This window comes from Coregonus lavaretus, assembly GCF_964263955.1.
Source record: "Coregonus lavaretus genome assembly, contig: HAP1_SCAFFOLD_612, whole genome shotgun sequence".
Taxonomy (NCBI): Eukaryota; Metazoa; Chordata; class Actinopteri; order Salmoniformes; family Salmonidae; genus Coregonus; species Coregonus lavaretus.
In genome coordinates, this window is record NW_028166842.1 from 172816 (window position 1) to 197909 (window position 25094).

At 39.6% G+C, this 25094-nt stretch overlaps 1 protein-coding gene across 1 annotated transcript in view; it reads left to right on the plus strand.

Annotated features, from left to right (window-relative positions):
* Nucleotides 1-19745, plus strand: part of LOC311114219 (NACHT, LRR and PYD domains-containing protein 12-like) — a gene marked incomplete at both ends in the record, with an annotated part of 35314 nt that extends 15569 nt beyond the window's left edge. Inside the window, 8 exons of the mRNA XM_084189485.1 lie at nucleotides 136-242; nucleotides 3036-3209; nucleotides 4660-4833; nucleotides 13963-14106; nucleotides 14774-14780; nucleotides 16419-16555; nucleotides 17558-17723; nucleotides 19224-19745. Coding sequence (XP_084045611.1) covers nucleotides 136-242; nucleotides 3036-3209; nucleotides 4660-4833; nucleotides 13963-14106; nucleotides 14774-14780; nucleotides 16419-16555; nucleotides 17558-17723; nucleotides 19224-19745 — 1431 coding nt within the window. The remainder of the gene's footprint in view (nucleotides 1-135; nucleotides 243-3035; nucleotides 3210-4659; nucleotides 4834-13962; nucleotides 14107-14773; nucleotides 14781-16418; nucleotides 16556-17557; nucleotides 17724-19223) is intronic.
* Between the last annotated feature and the right edge of the window lie 5349 nt (nucleotides 19746-25094).

Here is a 25094-nt window from a genome sequence, read left to right on the forward strand (position 1 = left end):
AATGTTTAAATAATATACTGCCACATTTTTCACCACCAAAGAATAGCAGTGTGGTTTTAATATAATTGTACTCTTTACAGGCTGTCAGGCTGTGGAGTCACAGAGGAAGGCTGTGCTTCTCTGGTCTCAAACCCCTCACACCTGAGAGAGCTGGACCTGAGTAACAATGACCTGAAGGATTCAGGAGTGAAGCTGCTCTCTGCTGGACTGGGGAATCCCCACTGTAAACTGGAGACTCTGAGGTCAGTATTCCTGTATCACTCAATGAACACACACACACTGGACACACACTGGACACACACACACACACACAGGACACCCACACTATACACACACACTGGACACACACACACTAGACACACACACAAACACACACACTGGACACACACTCATTGGACAACACACACACACTGGACACACACACAAACACACACTGGACACACACACATACACACACACACACTGGAGACACACACACAGGACACACAACCTGGACACACACACATACACACACTGGACACACACACACACACACTGGACACACACACACACACACAATGATTAATTTAGTAGTGTTTCTAAACATGTTATCTACTGTTAATAATTATACATTCATTCATTTATATACATTACCAGTCAAAAGTTTGGACACACATACTCATTCAAGGGTTTTTCTTTACTTTTACAAATTTTTACATTGTAGAATAATAGTGAAGACATCAAAACTATGAAATAACACATATGGAATCATGTAGTAACCAAATAATTGTTAAACAAATTAAAATATGTTTTATATTTGAGATTCTTCAAATAGTCACCATTTGCCTTGATGACAGCTTTGCACACTCTTGGCATTCTCTCAACCAGCTTCACCTGGAATGCTTTTCCAACAGTCTTGAAGGAGTTTCCACATATGCTGAGCACTTGTTTGCTGCTTTTCTTTCACTCTGCGTTCCAACTCATCCCAAACCATCTCAATTGGGTTGAGGTCGGGTGATTGTGGAGGCCAGGTCATTTGATGCAGCACTCCATCACTCTCCTTCTTGGTCAAATAGCCCTTACACAGCCAGTAGAGTAAACAGTTGAAGACGGAAGTTAACATACACTTAGGTTGGAGTCATTAAACTTGTTTTTCAACCACTCCACAAATTTCTTGTTAACAAACTCTAGTGTTGGCAAGTCGGTTAGGACATCTACTTTGTGCATGACACAAGTAATTTTTCCAAAAATTGTTTACAGACAGATTATTTCACTAAAATTCACTTCATCACAATTCCAGTGGGTCAGAATTTTACATACACTAAGTAGACTGTGCCTTTAAACAGCTTGGAAAATTCCAGAAAATGATGTCATGGCTTTAGAAGCTTCTGATAGGCTAATTGTCATCATTTGAGTCAATTGGAGGTGTACCTGTGGATGTATTTCAAGGCCTACCTTCAACCTCAGTGCCTCTTTGCTTGACATCATGGGAAAATCAAAAGAAATCAGCAAAGACCTCAGAAATAGAATTGTAGACCTCCACAAGTCTGGTTCATCCTTGGGAGCAATTTCCAAACGCCTGAAGGTACCACGTTCATCTGTACAAACAATAGTACGCAAGTATTAACAGCATGGGACCACGCTGCCGTCATACTGCTCAGGAAGGAGATGTGTTCTGTCTCCTAGAGATTAACGTACTTTGGTGCGAAAAGTGCAAATCAATCCCAGAACAACAGCAAAGGACATTGTGAAGATGCTGGAGGAAACAGGTACAAAAGTATCTATTTCCACAGTAAAACAAGTCCTACATTTACATTTTAGCAGACGCTCTTATCCAGAGCGACTTACAGTTAGTGAGTGCATAAATTTTTCATACTGGTCCCCCGTGGGAATCGAACCCACAACCCTGGCGTTGCAAGCGCCATGCTCTACCAACTGAGGTACAGGAGGCCTATATAAACATATATAAATGTATCTATATCCACAGTAAAACGAGTCCTATATCGACATAACCTGAAAGGCTGCTCAGTAAGGAAGAAGCCACTGCTCCAAAACCGCCATAAAAAAGCCAGACTACGGTTTGCAACTGCACATTGGGACAAAGATCGTACTTTTTTGAGAAATGTCCTCTGGTCTGATGAAACAAAAATATAACTGTTTGGCCATAATGACCATCGTTATGTTTGGAGGAAAAAGGGGGATGCTTGCAAGCCGAAGAACACCATCCCAACCATGAAGCACGGGGGTGGCAGCATCATGCTGTGGGGGTGCTTTGCTGCAGGAGGGCCTGGTGCACTTCACAAAATAGATGGCATCATGAGGAAGGAAAATATTATGTGGATATATTGAAGCAACATCTCAAGACATTAGTCAGGAAGTTAAAGCTTGGTCGCAAATGGGTCTTCCAAATGGAAAATGACCCCAAGCGTACTTCCAAAGTTGTGGCAAAATGGCTTAAGGACAACAAAGTCAAGGTATTGGAGTGGCCATCACAAAGCCCTGACCTCAATCCTATATAATATTTGTGGGCAGAACTGAAAAAGCGTGTGCGAGCAAGGAGGCCTACAAACCTGACTCAGTTTCACCAGCTCTGTCAGGAGGAATGGGCCAATATTCACCCAACTTATTGTGGGAAGTTTGTGGAAGGCTACCCGAAACGTTTGACCCAAGTTAAACAATTTAAAGGCAATGCTACCAAATACTAATTGAGTGTATGTAAACTTCTGTCCCACTGGAAATGTGATGAAAGAAATAAAAGCTTAAATAAATAATTCTCTCTACTATTATTCTGACATTTCACATTCTTAAAATAAAGTGGTGATTCTAACTGACCTAAGACAGGGAATCTTTACTATGATTAAATGTCAGGAATGATGAAAAACGGAGTTTGAATGTATTTGGTTAAGGTGTATGTAAACTTCCGACTTCAACTGTATATACATATATGAATAGATATTCCAGGTTTCAGGACTCTGATGTATCTGAAAATGTTGAACAAACATATTTTCACCACCAAAGAGTAGCAGTGTGATTTTAATAGGATTTTATTATTGCAGGCTGTCAGGCTGTCTAGTCACAGACGGAGGCTGTGCTTCTCTGGTCTCAGCTCTGAAGTCAAACCCCTCACATCTGAGAGAGCTGGACCTGAGCTACAATCACCCAGGAGACTCAGGAGTCAGACTGCTCTCTGCTGGACTGGAGGATCCACACTGTAAACTTGAGACTCTGAGGTCAGTATTCCTGTACTTGGTCAACAAGTGATAACTGTTCACCAGATCCACATGTGTTTACCAGGCACACATAGTCCACATCATATGTGTTTGGACAGTGAAGCTTACAGTTTTACATTTGGTGCTATGCTCCAGCATTTTGGATTTGAGATATAATGTTTCATATTATGTGACAGTATATAATGTCACCTTGTATTTGAGGGTATTTTCATACATATCTGTGTTACTGTTTAGAAATGAAAACACTTGATGTGTCTAGTTCTCTCATTTGAAAAAGTCGTAATAATTTGGACATACTCACTTATATTGTATTAAAGTAGTCATAAGTTTAGTATTTGGTCCCATATTCCTTACCCACAGTGATTACATCAAGCTTGTGATTCTACAAACTTGTTGAATACATTTGCAGTTTGACTTGGTTGTGTTTTGGATGATGTTTTCCCCAATAGAAACTGAATGGTGAATAATGTCCTGTCATTTTGGAGTCACTTCACTTGTATTGTCAGTAAGAATAGAAGATGTTTCTGAACACTTCTACATTCATGTGGATGCTACCATGATCATGAAGAATCATGAAGAATCGTGAATGATGATGAATGAGAAAGTTACAGAGGAACAAGGATCATCCCCCTCTGTTATTGGTAATGGTGAGAGGTTAGCATGTTTTGTTGTAGCCTCTGTAACTTTCTCATTCATTATTATTCATGATTCATTCATGATTATTCTTAATCAAGGCATCATCAGGATTAATTTAGTAGTGTTTAGAAACATGTTATCTACTCACTTAGACAGAAAATTACTCCAGTCATCATCCACCATTCAGTTACTATTGGGCAAAACATAACCCAAAACACAACCAAAACAAACTACGAATGCAACCAACGAGTTTGGAACAAAATACTAAACTTTGAACTACTTTAATACACTATAAGTGAATTGGTCAGAATACTTATGACTTCTTCAAATAGGGGGACTAGACGGGCAAAGTGCTTATATTTTTCTAAATGGTGAAACAGATATGTATGAAAATACCCTCAAATAAAAGGTGAAATTATATACTGTCACCTCATATGGAAACATTTGATCTCAAATCCAAAATGCTGGAGTATAGAGCCACATTTAAAATGTTAGCTTCACTGTCAAAATAGATATGGTGTGGAATGTATACTCAATACAATCTAAATCTGATACCTCACTGTCTGTCTTTTGACTGATACTGCTTTTTAAACTGCTCTGGTCAGTCTACTCAAATATTTGTACTTTTATATTTGTCTCTCTACAAGCAATACTTTGATAATTTGTAATTTCTAATAATGATACATTAATTTATGAATAGATATGGCAGGTTTCAGGACACTGATATATCTGAATATGTTGAAAAAATATACTGCCACTATTTTCACCACCAAAGAATAGCAGTGTTGTTTTAATATGATTTTTCTCTTTCCAGGCTGTCAGGCTGTCGAATTACAGTGGGAGATTGTGCTTCTCTGGAATCAGCTATGAAGTCAAACCCCTCACAACTGAGAGAGCTGGACCTGAGTAACAATGACCTGAAGGATTCAGGAGTGAAGCTGCTCTCTGCTGGACTGGGGAATCCCCACTGTAAACTGGAGACTCTGAGGTCAGTATTCCTGTAGTTGGTCAACAAGTGATAACTGTTTACCAGATCCACATGTGTTTACCAGGCACACATAGTCAACACCATATGTGTTTGGACAGTGAAGCTTACAGTTTTACATTTGGTGCTATGCTCCAGCATTTTGGATTTGAGATAGAATGTTTCATATTAGGTGACAGTATATAATGTCACCTTTTATTTGAGGTTAATGGTGAGAGGTTAGCTGTTTTGTTGTAGCCTCTGTAACTTTCTCATTCATTATTATTCATGATTCATTCATGATTTTTCTTAATCATGGCATTATCAAGATTCATTCAGTAGTGTTATCTACCCACTTAGAAAGAAGATTAATCCAGTCATCATCCACCATTCAGTTACTATTGGACAAAACATAACCCAAAACACAACCAAAACAAACTGCAAATGCAACCAATGAGTTTGGGACCAAATACTCAACTTTTGACTACTTTAATACACAATAGGTGAATTGGTCAGTATACTTATGACTTCTTGAAATAGGGGGATGTAGTGTATCTTGTCGCTGCTGGTGCTCATTGCTGTCAAACAAAGAGTCCGCTTAGGCTGCACTTTGATTAGAAGTTTTATTCATATCACAAGATGTCAGCATAAGTTTACAGACCCGCAGTGTCTGGAGAAACAGCGTCCCAAAGTAATCTGTCTGTTTCTAACACCCCCTGCCTCCAGCATAAACTTATAAACAATGTAAAAATATGGGTTGCTCCCTCTGCTGTCCAATCACCTGTCTCCCCTGGGGCGTCACCCTACAAATGGCTACTTTTGAACTAAGATAAACATCCCCTCTTTGTTCCTCTAGAATAGTCATAATCTTAATATACTACATATTCCCCCCTTCTAGACGAACTAAAAGTCTCGAAAACAAAAAGAACAGGATTATGACAAGTAACAATTTATCTTATTAAGTATATTTAACATTAAACCAAAAACATTTTCCTCTAGAGTGTAAATACCTTTCTATGAACTATGAACAAATGTTTATGAAGTGTGAATACATTACTATGAAATATGAACAAATCTTTATGGAGTGTGAGAGCGAAAAAACTGTCTGGCAGCCATCTTTCCAGATATCCATCCATCAATCAAGACAGTAAAATTCTCTCACGGCCCCTCTGCCCCAGGCAACCACCTAGGTACTCCCGATGACTTCATACATCTTTATAAATGCATTTGAAACTATGATGCAATTAAATACACATGTAAGCCCCTGCGAACAAAATACTATCCAAAAAAATGTCCACTCTAAGGCTGGTCAACCCATCGGACCCTACAGTGGACTTCTATCCCTGCCTATACTCCCTGTCCCTAAGCATTCACGAAATAAACAAAAACATCTAAGAACCCCACATGTATCCAATAACATCAAATATCATTCTACAAAAATTAATACCTAAGATTATGACACAAATGATGTATTACACATGCAAATATGTCTATATTTCATTGCAGACACTGGAATGTAGTCCACTACACTTCATCTCCCCCGTAGCCTCGACTTCCAATGCATTGTTGATGATGGAATCGGAACCTTTCCACCCCTTCCTTGTTCCATCTCCTCCAGTCATTCTCCTTTCATATTGTCCCTTCATATTGTCCTTGTTTGAGTATTTCAATCTCTACATATTCCCCCAAATGCTTCTGGAAGAAAAGAAAAGACCAAACAGTATCTTTTGCAAAACAACACTTTCAAATTAAACATCAATATCAACTAAGAATATAAAAATTATATATAAATGATAGAATAATGAAATAGGATAATGTGATTCATTCATACACTTCCCCCCTTTGATTCATAACATCATACTAAAATCACACTAATATTGATTTTTTTTTGAAAAATGATCAAATATTCAAAAAGGATATTTATCATCAATACTCCATCCAGTCCCACTTGTCCCTCTTCATCCAGATCAGGAACAGTCAACAACGGCATCTGAGTGTTGTCTCCAGGCATCACTACTCCAACCTATCTCAATATCATAGCTTTCTCAAAGGTCAGTAACAAATTACAAACATCACACACAGTGCTATCAAAACTGCTATTAAATCGTAAACCATCACTGCTCCTACTGGGCCTAACTGATCTTGCAACCAAGACTTCGCTGACCATCCAGCTCCTTCAGATCTACCAAACGCATCCCTTATATTCTTCAATGCATCTATAACTATCTGGAATCAAAGTATAGGTAATATTATCAATATGATCTGCCAAAAATGTTACACCATTCCATGGAAAAAGTCCCCCCTTCTCTCTTAGACTTATCCTCCAATGATAGGATTCAAGACTATGAAATGTCGCCATGTCCCTTTTCACCCTACTTCCAAACCTAGATTCAGATTTATCTGTGTCCGGTGCTACCCCTCTTTTAATGGTAAAAGCCTCATATGGAAGCTTCAACGTTGACATGTAACAACATCCTGTCCATACATAGGGTAAGAATATATATGCTTTATCACTACAAACCCCTTCAAATATCTCTAAAATTCCCAATAGTCACATTGCCAGGCAAAAGCTAATCTTTTAACCATCCTGCTCTTCTTACTAACTGGAACATAAAAAGTAACATTATATTTCTCATTACTACCCTTAAGGTCACGCTTACCCAAAGTTATCATATAATCATCACAATCTGATATTCCCATAAACATACCCCTTACATCATATGTTTTATTAGAATAAAAACAACTTTTAGCCCTCAATGGTTTCACCTTCAATGCTTCAGGGTTCGCTGTTACCTGATTTTCCTTCCCATCTAACAAATTCCCATAGGGTAATTCATTTAACCCAGAACACCTAAACCTAGGCTTAAACAAATGTTTTGACAACGACATTATTTTATCTGTTCTGGAATTCTCAACAGACATGGACCCTCAAGATTCCTCACTGATCTTACAGAATGAGCTAGCTGCTGGAACCAAAGATTCCTACCTGCCCATCCATCTATAATTTTCACAACAGAAGAATCAAACCCATATGCATTTAGTTTCTCTCTTCCCTAACGAGCGGTACTGATCAGTTACCTCTCCTTGTCTGTCATTAAAATCAAAGACCTCATCCTGTACCTCCATGATAGTATCCTTCACTATTTCAGATGAATCTATATTCTTCTCTACCACTATCTGCTCTCCTATTTTAACCCTATCCTTACTATCATTGACAACACTCTCCATCCGTAACATTTCAGAAAGGTTGTTGTTTGTGTCTGTGTCATACTTCCTACATTTGCTATTGCCGTCGTACCATTAATCCTTTCCAAAGTTACCATTAAAGTAGTTGATTTAGTTGATGTATTAACACCCTTAACTACTTCTAGTGGGAAAGTTACCGATATCATCTGTGTATTATTTACTGTTGGAGTGGCTACTGTAATATACTTCTCCTGAACTCCTTCGGTGACTGTGGAAGCTTCAACAGACTTCAACTCTTCCATTATAAGCGTCACTTTACGAATTACATAGCCTTTTAACCAATAATTCTAAACCGGAACAAATTTTAATGCTTGCACTAGATAAGTACACATATATTCTCCCTAATCTTCTCTTATCATTTACGCAAAATAAATGAACAATCACTCATAACCCTCTTCCACCTCATATCGTTGTACAAACTATACCTCCTTTGACTAGGTGCAACAGCTTCTACATCTGGTCCTGATAACAATACTTATTCTCCCTAATCATCTCTCCATGTGTGAGGAACGTCCCCATCCTAACCCTAATAACAGTATTTTTCCCCCTAAAATTGGTGCTGGAGCTATTGGTTCCCTTATAATCAAATGCGATATATTTATGTCTTTAATAACTATCAATGTTGAAAGAGTTAAATTGCTTCTCACTGTTGTTTTAATATGCTGAAGTGTTAATGTCATTGTTGTCACTTCATCAATTTTTTTAACTCCTTACTTGTATTTCCCTCTATCACCACTAGTGTCACTTTTTTTTAGCTCTCAGTCCTACCTCTAATCCCTGACTTTCAAACTTTTGATTATATAAAAAAAACACACCCACAATTACCTTGATCTTCCTGCTGGGAACTGTAAGTATAGATACTCAATTACCCTCAATCTTCTCTTATCATTCAGCAACGCATACTTTCTCAATGCATCTGCTCCTAACAGATCTAAACTCCTACCATATCTATCTTCCCACTAAACTCTAAAATGTCCTTCACCATTGTTCGCTCTCTCTTACTACTAACTTTGAAACTTAGTTTACTGTCTTAGAGTTCCTTCAATCTTAGTTTTCTTAACTTTTTAATCTAATCTTTACTCCTAACCTTTAAAACCTTTTTCCACTGATTTATTCACAAAATCCTTTACCACCAAATTTTTAGAATATGTGATTGGGAAGTCCCCACCTGCTTCTGACTTCTTTACACACAGACTTGGCAAACGACTAAACACCTTTTAGCCTAGTCTGAAATCTCTTGGTGTAGGAATGTAACCCAGAATAACAGTCACCCCTTTTAACTTTATTTTTCAGACAGATTGTCTAATAGGCAGTCTAACAGATTATCATCCTTCCTATGATATTATCTTCAAGCAAATATGATTCCCAAAAACCCTATTCTTTTTAAAATCTTCTACCAGACAGCCGTCTAGTGTACATCTTATTGTACAGTTCAATTTACACCATGCATCTCTTTCCAACAATGCAATAGGTATATGTTCTAATATTAGTATGTCTATTTTAATTTCTCTTTGATTTTTATAGCAGAGCTCAATTGGTTCCTTAAGAGTAATTAACTGTTTTACTACCTCAAATCCCTATCCTAATTAGTTAATTTTACATAGTGAGATGTTTAAGCTCTTTAGGCTGAACACAGATAAAAGTTTTTCCACTATTCACCTCTCCTAGTCCTTTGTTTTTACTTCAATTGTTAGATATTTTCTCTTCTTCTCTAATCGGTGCTATCAGCTGACACCCCCCTTCGTATCTTCTAGGCACTCTAGAATACTTTAAGGGTACACCTAGAGAACAGGTGATCTTCACTTGCTCCTTTATCTTCCTCAGAAATTTCCTCTGTTGTTTCCTCCTGGCGCATTGCATTAACAGGTAAAGTAACCAACCTGTCCACAATTATAACACTCTTCTGAAAGTTGCTGGAAGTGTGGCTGAAATCTTCCTCCTCCTTCTAAGCCTTCTCGTTCTCTTCCTCTCCAATTCTGTGTCTGTCCAGAAACTGTCTGTGGATATGAAACCACTGGTACCCCATTGGTGGCTGGTACAATTGCGGTTGGCCTTGTTCAGTTGAAGCTGTAAAAGTGATTGTTGATTTGGTTCACTCTGATTCTTCATAACCAAAGCTTCTCCACCAGTTGTAAGTTGTATTTGATTTAGTTTTCTGAGAGTTTCTTGGTCCTGTTCTTTCTTGTTGTTGACATATCAGGATTCTTCAACAGCTTATATTCTATGTTCTGTCCTCAAAATATCATCTTCCATCATCTTCTTACTAGTGGCCTCAATGTATTCTTCTCCTCCAATTCTTGGGATCCTTTTCTCAGCAGTTTCTCCTTCTGTATCTTCTCTTCTTGAGCTGTTCATCCAGTTGTGTTACTTCTTCTAAACTATTCTCTTCATCCAGGCATGATACGCATCAGTCTATATCTCTATTTCTTCTTTGCTAATCATTGTTGAATAAAATCCTCTTGAACATAAAGCACCTTTAATCTCTAAGTCTTCATCTTCCCGAACCTCATTCTTCTCTTAGTTTCCAGACATCTCGGTTTTTTCTTACTTCTGGAGTTTTGGATTCATCTTCATTGTCATTTCTGCTTGTCCTCTATCTATTATTCGTTCATCTTCATCTCTGATGCAATAATCACCCTCCTGGATGATCACTGGAAGCTGAGGATAAACATCCCTAAGCTCTACTTCCTTCTCATAAGGTGGGGGTCTTTTTGCTGAATCCGTGTGTGAGAAAGGTGTACTAACTTCTGCCATTAGTTTTTCTGTCGCCTTCTCTTCCTTTAGCATTTTCTCTATACCTTTGTTTATCTTATCGCTGGAATCTTTTATCAGTTTTTGTTTGAGAATAAAGGGCAACTTTTGTTTCATTTGCCGGATAACCTAGCAATACTTTAGTTAAAGGATTACTATTTTGTAATATACCAGCAGGTGTAATTACCTTCATAGCCTTGCTGTCCTTTCTCCCCATTGTAACAACCCTTTTATATTCCTTTATTGTGAATTATTTTATTTTAGACTATATAGCCTATGGCTTCCCCCCTTTAATTATTAATATAAACCAAACAATCCCAAACAAAAAATTATTAATACAAATCAATCAACAAAAATATGAATATTAAAAAATTCAATTAAAATTTTTAATCAAAAAATATGTTTAATTAAAATAAAAAATCCATTAAAAAATCCATTAAAAATTATGAATAATTAAAACATTTTTTTTATTTCTATATCCTATCTTACCAATTTATCAATTAGTGGCTATCTTACCACAACCCATCCGGAAAGCAAAATGCAAGTAGTCAACTTCAGACTACAATACCCATAAACCCCCTTGCTTTATAAGCACCCAATTATTTTAATTTTACAGAATAATGTCAGTACTCGATTTCCAACACAACTGTAATCAAACCAAGTGATGCCCAGAGACTCTAAAATGCAAATTTTATTCAAATGATCAGTCTGTTGCCAAGCCTCTGTGAAATTGTCATAACATCAAATATCCTGTACGGGAAGATTTTGCAAACAGAACCAGCCTCAAAACCTTTTGACTCGATCCTCCCCTTGTCACGTGATGTCACGTCAGCACCTCTCTTTCTTTCTCCCTCTCTCTCCTCTCGTCTCGTCCTATCGTTCCTCTCATATGACAAAAGAACAGAGACACAGAAAAATATTTTAGTAGTTAATGCAATCACTGAGTTACTTCCAGCATTCAATATTTCTTTGTTCACATTCGCTCTAAGAATCAACTCAGGAATAAATATAGATAGCTCAATAACATTTTTATTTTATTTTAATCCGTCATTTTATTTTATTTAATTATTTTTATTTTTAATCCGTCAACATATCTCTCTCATTTATCAATTCAATATGTCTCAAGAAATAGTTTCATTTTCAAACAACAGCGGCTTTAACAACTAGAAGATTCCATTTGTGTTAAAATCTCTCCTCTTTGTTCCCTCGTCTGTGTTTCTGTCTCCCCCTGCAGTGTAACAGAAGTATGACCCATTTACCCAAAATTCCCCTTGTTGTAGTTTTAGTAAACAACGTGTTGTAGTTTAGTACCGTAAAACAAACGTCTCATAATCTCGTGCCATAAACTCCCACGTTTTGTAGTGTAGTGTCGTAAAATTAAACGCATGCGCAATACATTCAACGATACGATTCCCAGGCAATAGAACGTTAGCATTCCGCTACAGCCCCTCTATTTTACCCCTTATAATCAAACAATAACACTTAACAGAGCTCACAATCGCATAGAACCCTGAATTCTACACACACAAACATAATTTAAGAGGCTTTATTCCATCGCAATGGCCCTCTTAGGTCACACGTTAGCATGTAGCACGCAACACAATTAGCATTTAGCATTAGCATTTAGCATTAGCCGTTATGTACAATGTGGCATGAAACACAACCAGCATTTAGCATTAGCATTAGCATTAGCATTTAGCCTTTATGTACAATGTGGAATGAAACACAACCAGCATTTAGCATTAGCATTTATCATGTGGCGTGCAACTTGTAACAAGAAACCTGCACTGCCCTTTCCTTTGTCTTATTCTCTACCGTTTGTGATGCCGTGAGTTCAATGACCATCTACAGAGAGATTACCCCAAGCAGACATCCCGTCAGACAAAAGATGAGCAATAATCACAATCCAATAAATTCCATCAACCCGAGTTTTTAAAACACACCTAATACACATCTAACGCGCAAGAGGATTTTCGGCCCATCCTGGATGCCCCCCCCCTAGGGTCTTACACGGTGCAGTGCCCTAATGTATACGTATATCTGCCTTTATTCACTACCAATCAATTGTTCTAGACTTCCTATTATTTGCGCCGTTTACCAATGCAACCAAATTTTAGAATAATTATTACAGACCCTTAGTCGACAGCAATAACACCACATCAGCACAAACCCAAGTAATTTACACTGTACACCCTTCAATGCCCTCTCATAAATCAGCGGAACAACTAATGCCCAAATTTTGTGAGAAATCTCACCTTATAGCCGGCTTGAGCGGTAGTCACCTCGAGATTCAGGAATGGGACAAAGAACGATGCGTACAGATCCCGGACGAGCCCCCATTTGTAGTGTATCTTGTCGCTGCTGGTGCTCATTGCTGTCAAACAAAGAGTCCGCTTAGGCTGCACTTTGATTAGAAGTTTTATTCATATCACAAGATGTCAGCATAAGTTTACAGACCCGCAGTGTCTGGAGAAACAGCGTCCCAAAATAATCTGTCTGTTTTAACACCCCCTGCCTCCAGCATATACTTATAAACAATGTAAAAATATGGGTTGCTCGCTCTGCTGTCCAATCACCTGTCTCCCCTGGGGCGTCACCCTACAAATGGCTACTTTTGAACTAAGATAAACATCCCCTCTTTGTTCCTCCAGAATATTCATAATCTTAATATACTACAGGGACTAGACACGTAAAGTGCTTTTATTTTTCTAAAAGGTGAAAGAGACTTGTATAAAAATATCCTCAAATAAAAGGTAACATTATATACTGTCACCTCATATGAAACAATTTGATCTCAAATCCAACATGCTGGAGTACAGAGCCACATTTAAAATGTTAGCTTCACTGTCAAAATAGATATGGTGTGGACTGTATACTCAATACAATCTAAATCTGATACCTCACTGTCTGTCTTTTGACTGATACTGCTTTTTAAACTGCTCTGGTCAGTCTACTCAAATATTTGTACTTTATATTTTTCTCTCTACAAGCAATACTTTGATAATTTGTCATTTCTAATAATGAAACATCCATTTATGAATAGATATGGCAGGTTTCAGGACACTGGTATAACTGAAAATGTTGAAAAAATATACTGCCACTATTTTCACCACCAAAGAATAGCACTGTGGTTTTAATATTATTTTACTATTACAGGCTGTCAGGCTGTCTAGTCACAGAGGAAGGTTGTGCTTCTCTGGTCTCAGCTCTGAAGTCAAACCCCTCACACCTGAGAGAGCTGGACCTGAGTAACAATGACCTGAAGGATTCAGGAGTGAAGCTGCTCTCTGATGGTCTGGGGTATCCCCACTGTAAACTGGAGACTCTGAGGTCAGTATTCCTGTAGTTGGTCAACAAGTGATAACTGTTCACCAGATCCACGTGTGTTTACCAGGCACACATAGTCCACACCATATGTGTTTGGACAGTGAAGCTTACAGTTTTACAGTGGTGTGAAAAAGTGTTTGCCCCCTTTCGGATTTCTTATTTGTTTGCATGTTTGTCACACTTAAATGATTCAGATCATCAAACAAATTTAAATATTAGTCAAAGATAATACAAGTAAACACAAAATGCAGTTTTGAAATGAAGGTTGATATTATTAAGGGAAAACAAAATCCAAACCCACATGGCCCTGTGTGAAAAAGTGATTGCCCCCTACAACCTAATAACTGGTTGGGCCACCCTTAGCAGCAACAACTGCAATCAAGCGTTTGTGATAACTTGCAATGAGTATTTTACAGAGCTGTGGAGGAATTCTGGCCCACTCGTCTTTGCAGAATTGTTGTAATTCAGCCACCTTGTAGGGTTTTCGAGGATGAACTGCCTTTTTAAGGTCATGCCACAGCATCTCAATAGGATTCAGGTCAGGACTTTGACTAGGCCATTCCAAAGTCTTCATATTGTTTTTCTTCAGCAATTCAGAGGTGAACTTGCTGGTGTGTTTTGGATCATTGTCCTGCTGCAGAATCCAAGTTTGCTTCAGCTTGAGGTCACAAGCTGAAGATGGCCGGACATTCTCCTTCAGGATTTTTTGGTAGACAGCAGAATTCATGGTTCCATTTATCACAGCAAGTCGTCCAGGTCCTGAAGCAGCAAAACAGGCCCAGACCATCACACTACCACCACCATATTTTACTGTTGGTATGATGTTCTTTTTCTGAAATGCGGTGTTACTTTTACGCCAGATGTAATGGGACACACACCTTCCAAAAAGTTCAACTTTTGTCTCGTCAGTCCACAGAGTATTTTCCCAAAGGTCTTGGGGATCATCAAGATGTTTTCTGGCAAAAACGAGACGAGCCTTAATGTTTTTTTTGCTCAGCAGTGGTTTTCCTCTTGGAACTCTGCCATCAGGCCATTTTTGCCCAGTCTCTTTCTTATGGTGGAGTCATGAACACTGACTTTAACTGAGTAAGTGAGGCCTGCAGCTCTTTGGATGTTGTTGTGGGGTCTTTTGTGACCTCTTGGATGAGTCGTTGCTACGCTCTTGGGGTCATTTTGGTCGGCCGGTCACTCCTGGGAAGGTTCACCACTGTTCCATGTTTTCGCCATTTGTGGATAATGGCTCTCACTGTGGTTCGCTGGAGTCCCAAAGCTTTAGAAATGGCTTTATAACCTTTTCCAGACTGATGGATCTCAATTACTTTCTTTCTCATTTGTTCCTGAATTTCTTTGGATCTCGGCATGATGTCTAGCTTTTGAGGATCTTTTGGTCTACTTAACTTTGTCAGGCAGGTCCTATTTAAGTGATTCCTTGATTGAGAACAGGTATGGCAGTAATCAGGCCTGGGTGTGGCTAGAGGAATTGAACTCAGGTGTGATAAACCACAGTTGAGTTGTGTTATAACAGTGGGGGCAAACACTTTTTCACACAGGGCCATGTAGGTTTGGATTTTGTTTTCCCTTAATAATAACAACCTTCATTTCAAAACTGCATTTTGTGTTTACTTGTGTTATCTTTGACTAATATTTAAATGTGTTTGATGATCTGAAACATTTAAGTGTGACAAACATGCAAACAAATAACAAATCAGGAAGGGGGCAAACACTTTTTCACACCACTGTATTTGTACTTTTATATTTGTTTATAACAGGGGGACTAGATACGTAAACTGCTTTTATTTTTCTAATGGTGAAAGATATATGTATGAAAATACCCTCAAATAAAAGGTGACATTATATACTGTCACCTCATTTGAAACATTTGATCTCAAATCGAAAATGCTGGAGTACAGAGCCACATTTAAAATGTTAGCTTCACTGTCAAAATAGATATAGTGTGGACTGGATACTCAATACAATCTAAATCTGATACCTCACTGTCTGTCTTTTGATTGATACTGCTTTTTAAACAGCTCTGGTCAGTCTACTCAAATATTTGTACTATACATTTTTCTCTCTACAAGCAATACTTTGATAATTTGTCATTTATAATAATGATACATCCATTTATGAATAGATATGGCAGGTTTCAGGACACTGATATATCTGAATATGTTGAAAAAATATACTGCCACTATTTTCACCACCAAAGAATAGCAGTGTGGTTTTAATATGATTTGACTCTTTGCAGGCTGTCAGGCTGTCTAGTCACAGAGGAAGGATGTGCTTCTCTGGTCTCAGCTCTGAAGTCAAACCCCTCACACCTGAGAGAGCTGGATCTGAGTAACAATGACCTGAAGGATTCAGGAGTGAAGCTGCTCTCTGCTGGACTGGGGAATCCCCACTGTAAACTGGAGACTCTGAGGTCAGTATTCCTGTAGATGGTCAACAAGTGATAACTGTTCACCAGATCCACATGTGTTTACCAGGCACACATAGTCCACACCATATGTGTTTGGACAGTGAAGCTTACAGTTTTAAATTTGGTGCTATGCTCCAGCATTTTGGATTTGAGATATAATGTTTCATATTAGGCAACAGAACAGAATATCACCTTTTATTTGAGGTTAATGGTGAGAGGTTAGCATGTTTTGTTGTAGCCTCTGTAACTTTCTCATTCATTATGATTCATGATTCATTCATTATTTTTATTAATCATGGCATCATTAGGATTAATTTAGTAGTGTTTAGAAACATGTTATCTACTCACTTAGACAGAAAATTAATCCAGTCATCATCCACCATTCAGTTACTATTGGGCAAAACATAACCCAAAACACAACCAAAACAAACTGCAAATGCAACCAACGGGTTTGGGACCAAATGCTAAACTTTTGACTACTTTAATACACTATAAGTGAATTGGTCAGAATACTTATGACTTCTTCAAACAGGAGGACTAGATACATAAAGTGCTTTCATTTTTCTAAACGGTGAAACAGATATGTATGAAAATACCTTCAAATAAAAGGCGACATTATATACTGTCATCTCATATGAAACATTTGATCTCAAATCCAACATGCTGGAGTATAGAGCCACATTTAAAATGTTAGCATTCCTGTCAAAATAGATATAGTGTGGACTGTATAGTCAATACAATCTAAATCTTATACCTCACTCTCTGTCTTTTGACTGATACTGCTTTTTAAACTGCTCTGGTCAGTCTACTCAAATATTTGTACTATACATGTTTCTCTCTACAAGCAATATTATAATAATTTCTAATAATGATACATTAATTTATGAATAGATATGGCAGGTTTCAGGACACTGATGTATTTTAATATGTAGAAAAAATATACTGCCACTATTTTCACCACCAAAGAATAGCAGTGTGGTTTTAATGTGATTTGACTCTTTGCAGGCTGTCAGGCTGTCTAGTCACAGAGGAAGGCTGTGCTTCTCTGGTCTCAGCTCTGAAGTCAAACCCCTCACACCTGAGAGACTTGGACCTGAGCTACAATCACCCAGGAGACTCAGGAGTCAGACTGCTCTCTGCTGGACTGGAGGATCCACACTGCAGACTGGAGAAACTCAAGTATGTAGAGGGTTTATGTCAATGTTCATATCAGACATGTTGGAGTTATCAGGCTAGTTAAGACAAACATTCTGACCACCACTTGGACTAAGTTATATGCTGACTGTGTGTGTGTGTGTGTGTGTGTATGTGTGTGTGTGTGTGTGTGTGTGTGTGTGTGTGTGTTCACACACTGAACACACACTGGTCACACACACTGGACACACACTGAACACACACACACACTGGACACACACACACACACTGGATACACACACACACTGGATACACACACACACTGGACACAAAAACACTGGACACAAAAAAACTGGACACACACACACACAGGACACACACACACACTCACAAACAGGACAAACACAAACTTGACACACACACACACACTGGACACACACACACTGGACACACACACTGGACACACACACTGGACACACACACACACTGGACACACACTCACTGGACACACACACACAAACACTGGACACACACTGGACACACACACACACTGGACACACACACACTGGACACACACACACACACTGGACACACACACACACAAGACACACACACACTGGACACACACACACACAAACTGGACACACACACACAAGTCACACACACTAGACACACACACACTGGACACACATACACACAGTGGACACACACACACACACTACACACTCACACACACACACACACACACACACACACACACACACACACACACACACACACCACAAACACTGGACCCACACATACACACACAAAAGGAAACACACACACACACACACTGGACACACATTCATGTCAGACATGTTCAGTTAAGACAAACATTCTTACCCTTGGACAAATTTATATGCTGACCATGTGTTTGTGTGTGTGTGTGTGTGTGTGTGTGTGTGTGTGTGTGAGTGTGTGTGTGAGTTCAGGTGTATCCCTCAATGACTGTCTGTTCTTCTGCTTACCGCTACAGTGTGGAACATGGTGGAGAGAACACAATGAAACCTGGACTTAGAAAATGTGAGTGTTGACTGCTGTGAAGAATATGACTAAGAATAAGTCTTAATTCAAGTGAAGTCAAAGTCAAAGACCACCATCATTACTTACTTGGTCATATTAAATATCAGCTGTAGTTCTACAGAAGCACAAATCAGGGACACCAAAGTTTACAAAGAGTTGCTTTGACAATGTGTGTGTCTGTGTCTGTGTGGCGTGTTCGTGTTACGTTAGAAATATGTGTGTGTGTTCATGCATGCATACAGGTGTGTGTTTGTGTGTGTGTGTGTGTGTGTGTGTGTAATTAATGGGAATAAGTGTGTTTTATATTACCATACAGTATAACATATGATCATTCAACAAGTCTCAAAATACCTTAACTTCTCCTTTTGATACCTAGAAACATCTACATTAAATGAATTAGTGAAAAGTGAGTTAACATTCTAATGTGAATGATGATGATTTCTAATATTGTGTCTGGTTTCATCCATCAGATGTCTGTGATCTCACACTGGACCTAAACACAGTAAACAGATTCCTCTCTCTGTCTGAGGAGAACAGAAAGGTGACATGGAGGAGAGAGAAGCAGCCGTATCCTGATCACCCAGAGAGATTTGAGGGCTGTAGACAGGTGCTGTGTAGAGAGGGTCTGACTGGGCGCTGTTACTGGGAAGTAGAGTGGAGTGGGAGTTGGGCTGGTATAGGAGTGGCATATAAAGGAATCAGCAGGAGAGGAGGGGGTTATGACTGTGTGATTGGATGTAATGACAAGTCCTGGAGTCTGGTCTGCTCTGACAACAGTTACTCTGTCTGGCATAATAAGAAGTCCACTACCATAGACGTCCCCTCCTCCAGCTCCCACAGAGTAGGAGTGTATCTGGACTGGCCAGCTTGCACTCTGTCCTTCTACAGAGTCTCCTCTGACACACTGACCCACCTGAACACATTCCACTCCACATTCACTGAGCCCCTCTATCCAGGGTTTAGGGTTCATGGTGAATCGTCAGTGTCCCTGTAAATAATAACCATGGTAACACTGACACTGACACACACACACACACACTGGACACACACTGGACACACACACACAGGACACACACAAACACACACTGAACGCACACACACTGAACACACACACACTGAACACACACTGGCCACACACACACTGGCCACACCGCACTGGACACACACACACTGGACACACACATACTGGACACACACTGAATGGGTTCATGGTGACTCGTCAGTGTCCCTGTAAATAATAACCATGGTAACACTGACACACACACACACACACACACACACACACACACACACACACTGGACACACACTGGACACACACACACACACTAGACACATACACACACACACACACTGGCCACACCACACTGGACACACACACACTGGACACACACATACTGGACAAACACTCACACACACACACACACACACACACACTGGACACACACACACACACACAGGAAACACACACACACTGGACACATACACACACAGACACACACTGGACACACACGCACACACTGGACACACACACACACTGGACACACATAGACACACACTGGACACACACGCACACACACACACACACATACTGGACACACAAACACACACACACTGGACACACACACACACTGGACACACACTGGACACACACACTGGATGCACACACACTACATACACACTGAACACACACACGCACACTGGACACACACACACTCTGGACACACACACTCTGGACACACACATACGTCTTCCTATAATAGTGAGGACCTTGACACAGGACCTTCAAATGAGGACCATCATTTCTGATAGAATTGGGAACAAACAGACACCTCATTCCAGCACTAAGTGGTCCCACAAACACAGACATCACTTCAAAACCTGATAAACTCCAATGAACAATTAGACATGCAGGGCACCAGTCTAGTGAGGACCAATGGTTGCTAGGCAGTTTCTGGATCCCAGGTTCCAGAACAGCTTCTATCCCAGTTCTATCTGCCTGTTAAATCAATCAACCTAAACTGTTTTCATCAGACTTTTAGAACATGACTTAACATTTATTTTCCTTTTATGATCTTTTACCACTTTGCAGTTTTTATTGATGTTCTTATGATATATTTTACTGTTTGTGTGTACGTACCACAGGAGGTTGGTGGGACCTTAGTTGGGGAGGACAGGCTTGTAATGGCTGGAGCGGATTGAGTGGAATGGTATCAAATACATCAAAAACATGGTTTCCATGGTTTCCATGTGTTTGATGCCATTTAATTAGGTCCGTTCCAGCCATTATTATGAGCCGTCCTCCCCTCAGCAGCCTCCACTGGTATGTACTGTCCTATATGATCTCCAACAAGGAATCACAATGTATGTATTACTTTAAATACCTGCAAATGGCAAATAAACTCCTTGAACTCCTTATGAGTGTCTGCAGCCGACTAGGCTGTTGCCGTCTGACAAGATGCCATCTGACATTACAGGAATATTCTGCAAATGTTGATGAATCCACCCAAAGCAACATGCAGTCTATCCACTAGACTCCCATGAAGTTATAGTGGGACGTTATGAGTTGACGTTGAGGTAACATACTCAGAACATACTGTACTTTGTTTATACTGTTTTTGATGTTACATTTACATTTAAGTCATTTAGCAGACGCTCTTATCCAGAGACACTTACAAATTGGTGCATTCAACTTATGATAGCCAGTGGGACAACCACTTTTTTTTTATGTGGGGGTGGGGGAGGCGGGTAGAAGGATTACTTTTATACTATTCCAGGTATTCCTTAAAGAGGTGGGGTTTCAAGTGTCTCCGGAAGGTGGTCAGTGACTCCGCTGTCCTGGCGTCGTGGGGGAGCTTGTTCCACCATTGGGGTGCCAGAGCAGCGAATAGCTTTGACTGGGCTGAGTGGGAACTGTGCTTCCGTAGAGGTAGGGGGGCTAGCAGGCCAGAGGTGGATGAACGTAGTGCCCTCGTTTGGGTGTAGGGTCTGATCAGAGCCTGAAGGTAAGGAGGTGCCGTTCCCCTCACAGCTCCGTAGGCAAGCACCGTAGTCTTGTAGTAGATGCGAGCCTCAACTGGAAGCCAGTGGAGTGTGCGGAGGAGCGGGGTGACATGAGAGAAGTTGGGAAGGTTGAACACCAGACGGGCTGCAGCGTTCTGGATAAGTTGTAGATGTATCCTCTGTTTAAACATTGAAACTCTTACAATAACACTTAAAATACCAATGTGATCATTTTTTGTATGTCTTTTATGTTGGAAAACAAATTGTATATGGACATATTCTCCATAATTGTACTATTGTACATGGATATATTGTACTTTTCATAATAAAACATACTTTAAACATAAAAAGCATGTTAATGGTGAAAACAATTTCGTTATCGATTTTACATTGTCCTCTCCCAGTCACAAGTTGACTTTTGTCATGAATTTTGCCCTGGAGGCAGAACTGCATAATTTCCTCTAGATATGCCAGCTGCATAGTCAAAATTGTCTATATCGTAAACATTTGTGGAAAATAATTTTGTTTTATGGTCTTAATTTAAGGTAAGGATTAGCAGTGAGGTTAAGGTTAGCATTAAAATCAGATATTATTACTTTATGCCTGTGCCAGCTAGTGACCACTTTTCAGAACTGCCTCCAGGACAAGATTCATGACAATAAATGCCAACCTGCCTCCCAGTCATCCCCTCCCTGTCTCTACAAGGCTGCAGAACATGCAAGCTAGTGATGCGGGGGTTGTCTCATAACCCACAGTCCCCAGGTGGGTGGGTGGCAGGTAGGTTCAATACAGAGAAAACAATAGACTACATAAGAAAATCCATCAATGTATCATTATTGTGCAATTTACACTAAGTGGACAAAACATTAAGGACACCTGCTCTTTCCATGACAGACTGAGCAGGTGAATCCAGGTGAAAGCTATGATCCCTTATTGATGTCACTTGTAGATGAAGGGGACGGGACAGGTTAAAGAAGGATGTTTCAGCCTGGAGACAATTGAGACATGGATTGTGTATGTGTGCCATTCAGAGGGTGAATGGGCAAGACAAAATATTGAAGTGCCTTTCAACGGGGTATGGTAGTAGGTGCCAGGCATACCGGTTTGTGTCAAGAACTGCAACGCTGCTGGGTTTTTCACGCTCATGGTACACCACACAAAGGACATCCAGCCAACTTGACAAAACTGTGGGAAGAATTGGCGTCAACATGGGCCAGCATCCCTGTGGAACGCTTTCAACACCTTGTAGAGACACCTTGTAGAGACATCCCACAGACAGACTACTCATTCCTCTCTTAATAATCTAATCTAATCCAGGAATCTAGTGGACATCTGGAGACAGCAACATCCCACAGACAGACTACTTATTCATCTCTTAATAATCTAATCTAATCCAGGAATCTAGTGGCCATCTGGAGACTGCAACATCCCACAGACAGACTACTCATTCATCTCTTAATAATCTAATCTAATCCAGGAATCTAGTGGACATCTGGAGACTGCAACATCCCACAGACAGACTACTCATTCATCTCTTAATAATCTAATCTAATCCAGGAATCTAGTGGACATCTGGAGATGGCAACATCCCACAGACAGACTACTCATTCTACTCATGTTCACAAGTCTTATTCTACAATCCACTACTTCCTAATAGATTCCAAATTGATCCCCAATGTGCTCCATTCCAAATACCATGGCATCTTAATAAGTGACCACAGGCCAATTATGTTGTCCCTCAATCTTTCTTTACCAAAACAGAACTACAGTTGGTGTTTTAACCCCTCCTTGCTCACAGACCAAGCATTAATTGACTGCATGACAGCCAAGTTGAATGAGTTCCTCAAGACTAATGACACAGGAGTGGTATCTGATTCTACACTATGGGAACCTTTTCAAGTGGTTATGAGAGGTCATATTATGTCATATGAGTCTGCCATAAAACAAGGGAATGGCATGTGACTGGAGGACATAGAGAAAAAACTCCCAGCTTTGGAGGAGACACACACAACTTCACTCTCTCAGGTTGACTACAACAATATTTTGAAATTAAAATATGAATACAATTCTATTCTTGGTTCTCAGGTCAGTAACCTCCTACTAAAGTTGAGAAAAAATAAACAATTTGAACTAGGGGACAAACAGGAAAGGTTGCTGGCTAGACAACTAAAGAATGCACAGGCAAATAAAGCAATCCATAAAATCCGGTCTAAGGTGAGCATCTTGCTGACAGATCCTAAAGAGATAAACAACTGCTTCAAAGAATTTGACTCAAAGTTATATTCTTCCATATCCGATGCTTCTAGTTCTGATGTAGCAGCCTTCTTTGACTCCATCAGCCTGACAAAACTTGATGATAGAGCTCAAATTTCACAACAAAGGAAATAATCGAGGCAATAAAAGCTTCCCGACCTGGAAAGGCTGCAGGCCTGTGGTTTTGGCTGTGAATTTTACAAAACATTCAGTGGAGCTCTCGCTCCCCTCTTACTCAGGATGATCACTGATTCAACAGAAAATAATATTTTGCTGAAATCATTGTATGAAGCCAATATTTGACTTCTGTTTAAAAAAAAGGCAGAGGTAACAGATCCTGCAAATTATAGACCAATAGCATTGCTTAATTTCGATTTTAAAAAATATCACCAAAGTGCTCGCTACTAGGTTGAACAAACATGTAAGAAGCATTATTCCCCCAGATCAGACAGGGTTATCCCCGACAGGTTCTCCTTCTCTAATGTGCGCAGGCTGCTTAACATTCTATATGCAAATCATGGGAAAGGCTCCAAGGAGGCTATTATATATCGCTAGATGCTCAAAAAGCGTTTGACCAAATAGAATGGTCATTCATGTTCCAAGCACTCACTAGATTTGGATTTGGAGACTCATTTATCACCTGGGTCAAAACGCTCTACGCCTGCCCAACATCCTCTATTCTGACCAACAGAGACAAATCCAGTCCCTTTGAACTACCTAGATCTGTCCAGCAGGGTTGCCCACTCAGTCCTCTGCTCTTCGCTGTCTCCCTTGAACCCCTGGCGATACAAATAAGGGATCATCCTAATATCCAAGGTCTTAAAGTAGGAAACATAGAAAGCATCATTTCGTTATATGCAGACGATGTGCTTTTATACCTCTCAGACCCAGTAGCCTCTGGCCCTAACCTACTAGACTTAATCAATTCATTTGGCAAACTGTCTGGAAATTCAATAAATTGGGGAAAAAGTGACCCCATGTGTATCTCAGATAATTTTACAACAAGTGAGCTAGAGAGGATACCATTTAAAGTGGTGCATGATCACTTAACTTACCTGGGACTAAACATACCTAGAAACCCAAAGTTTA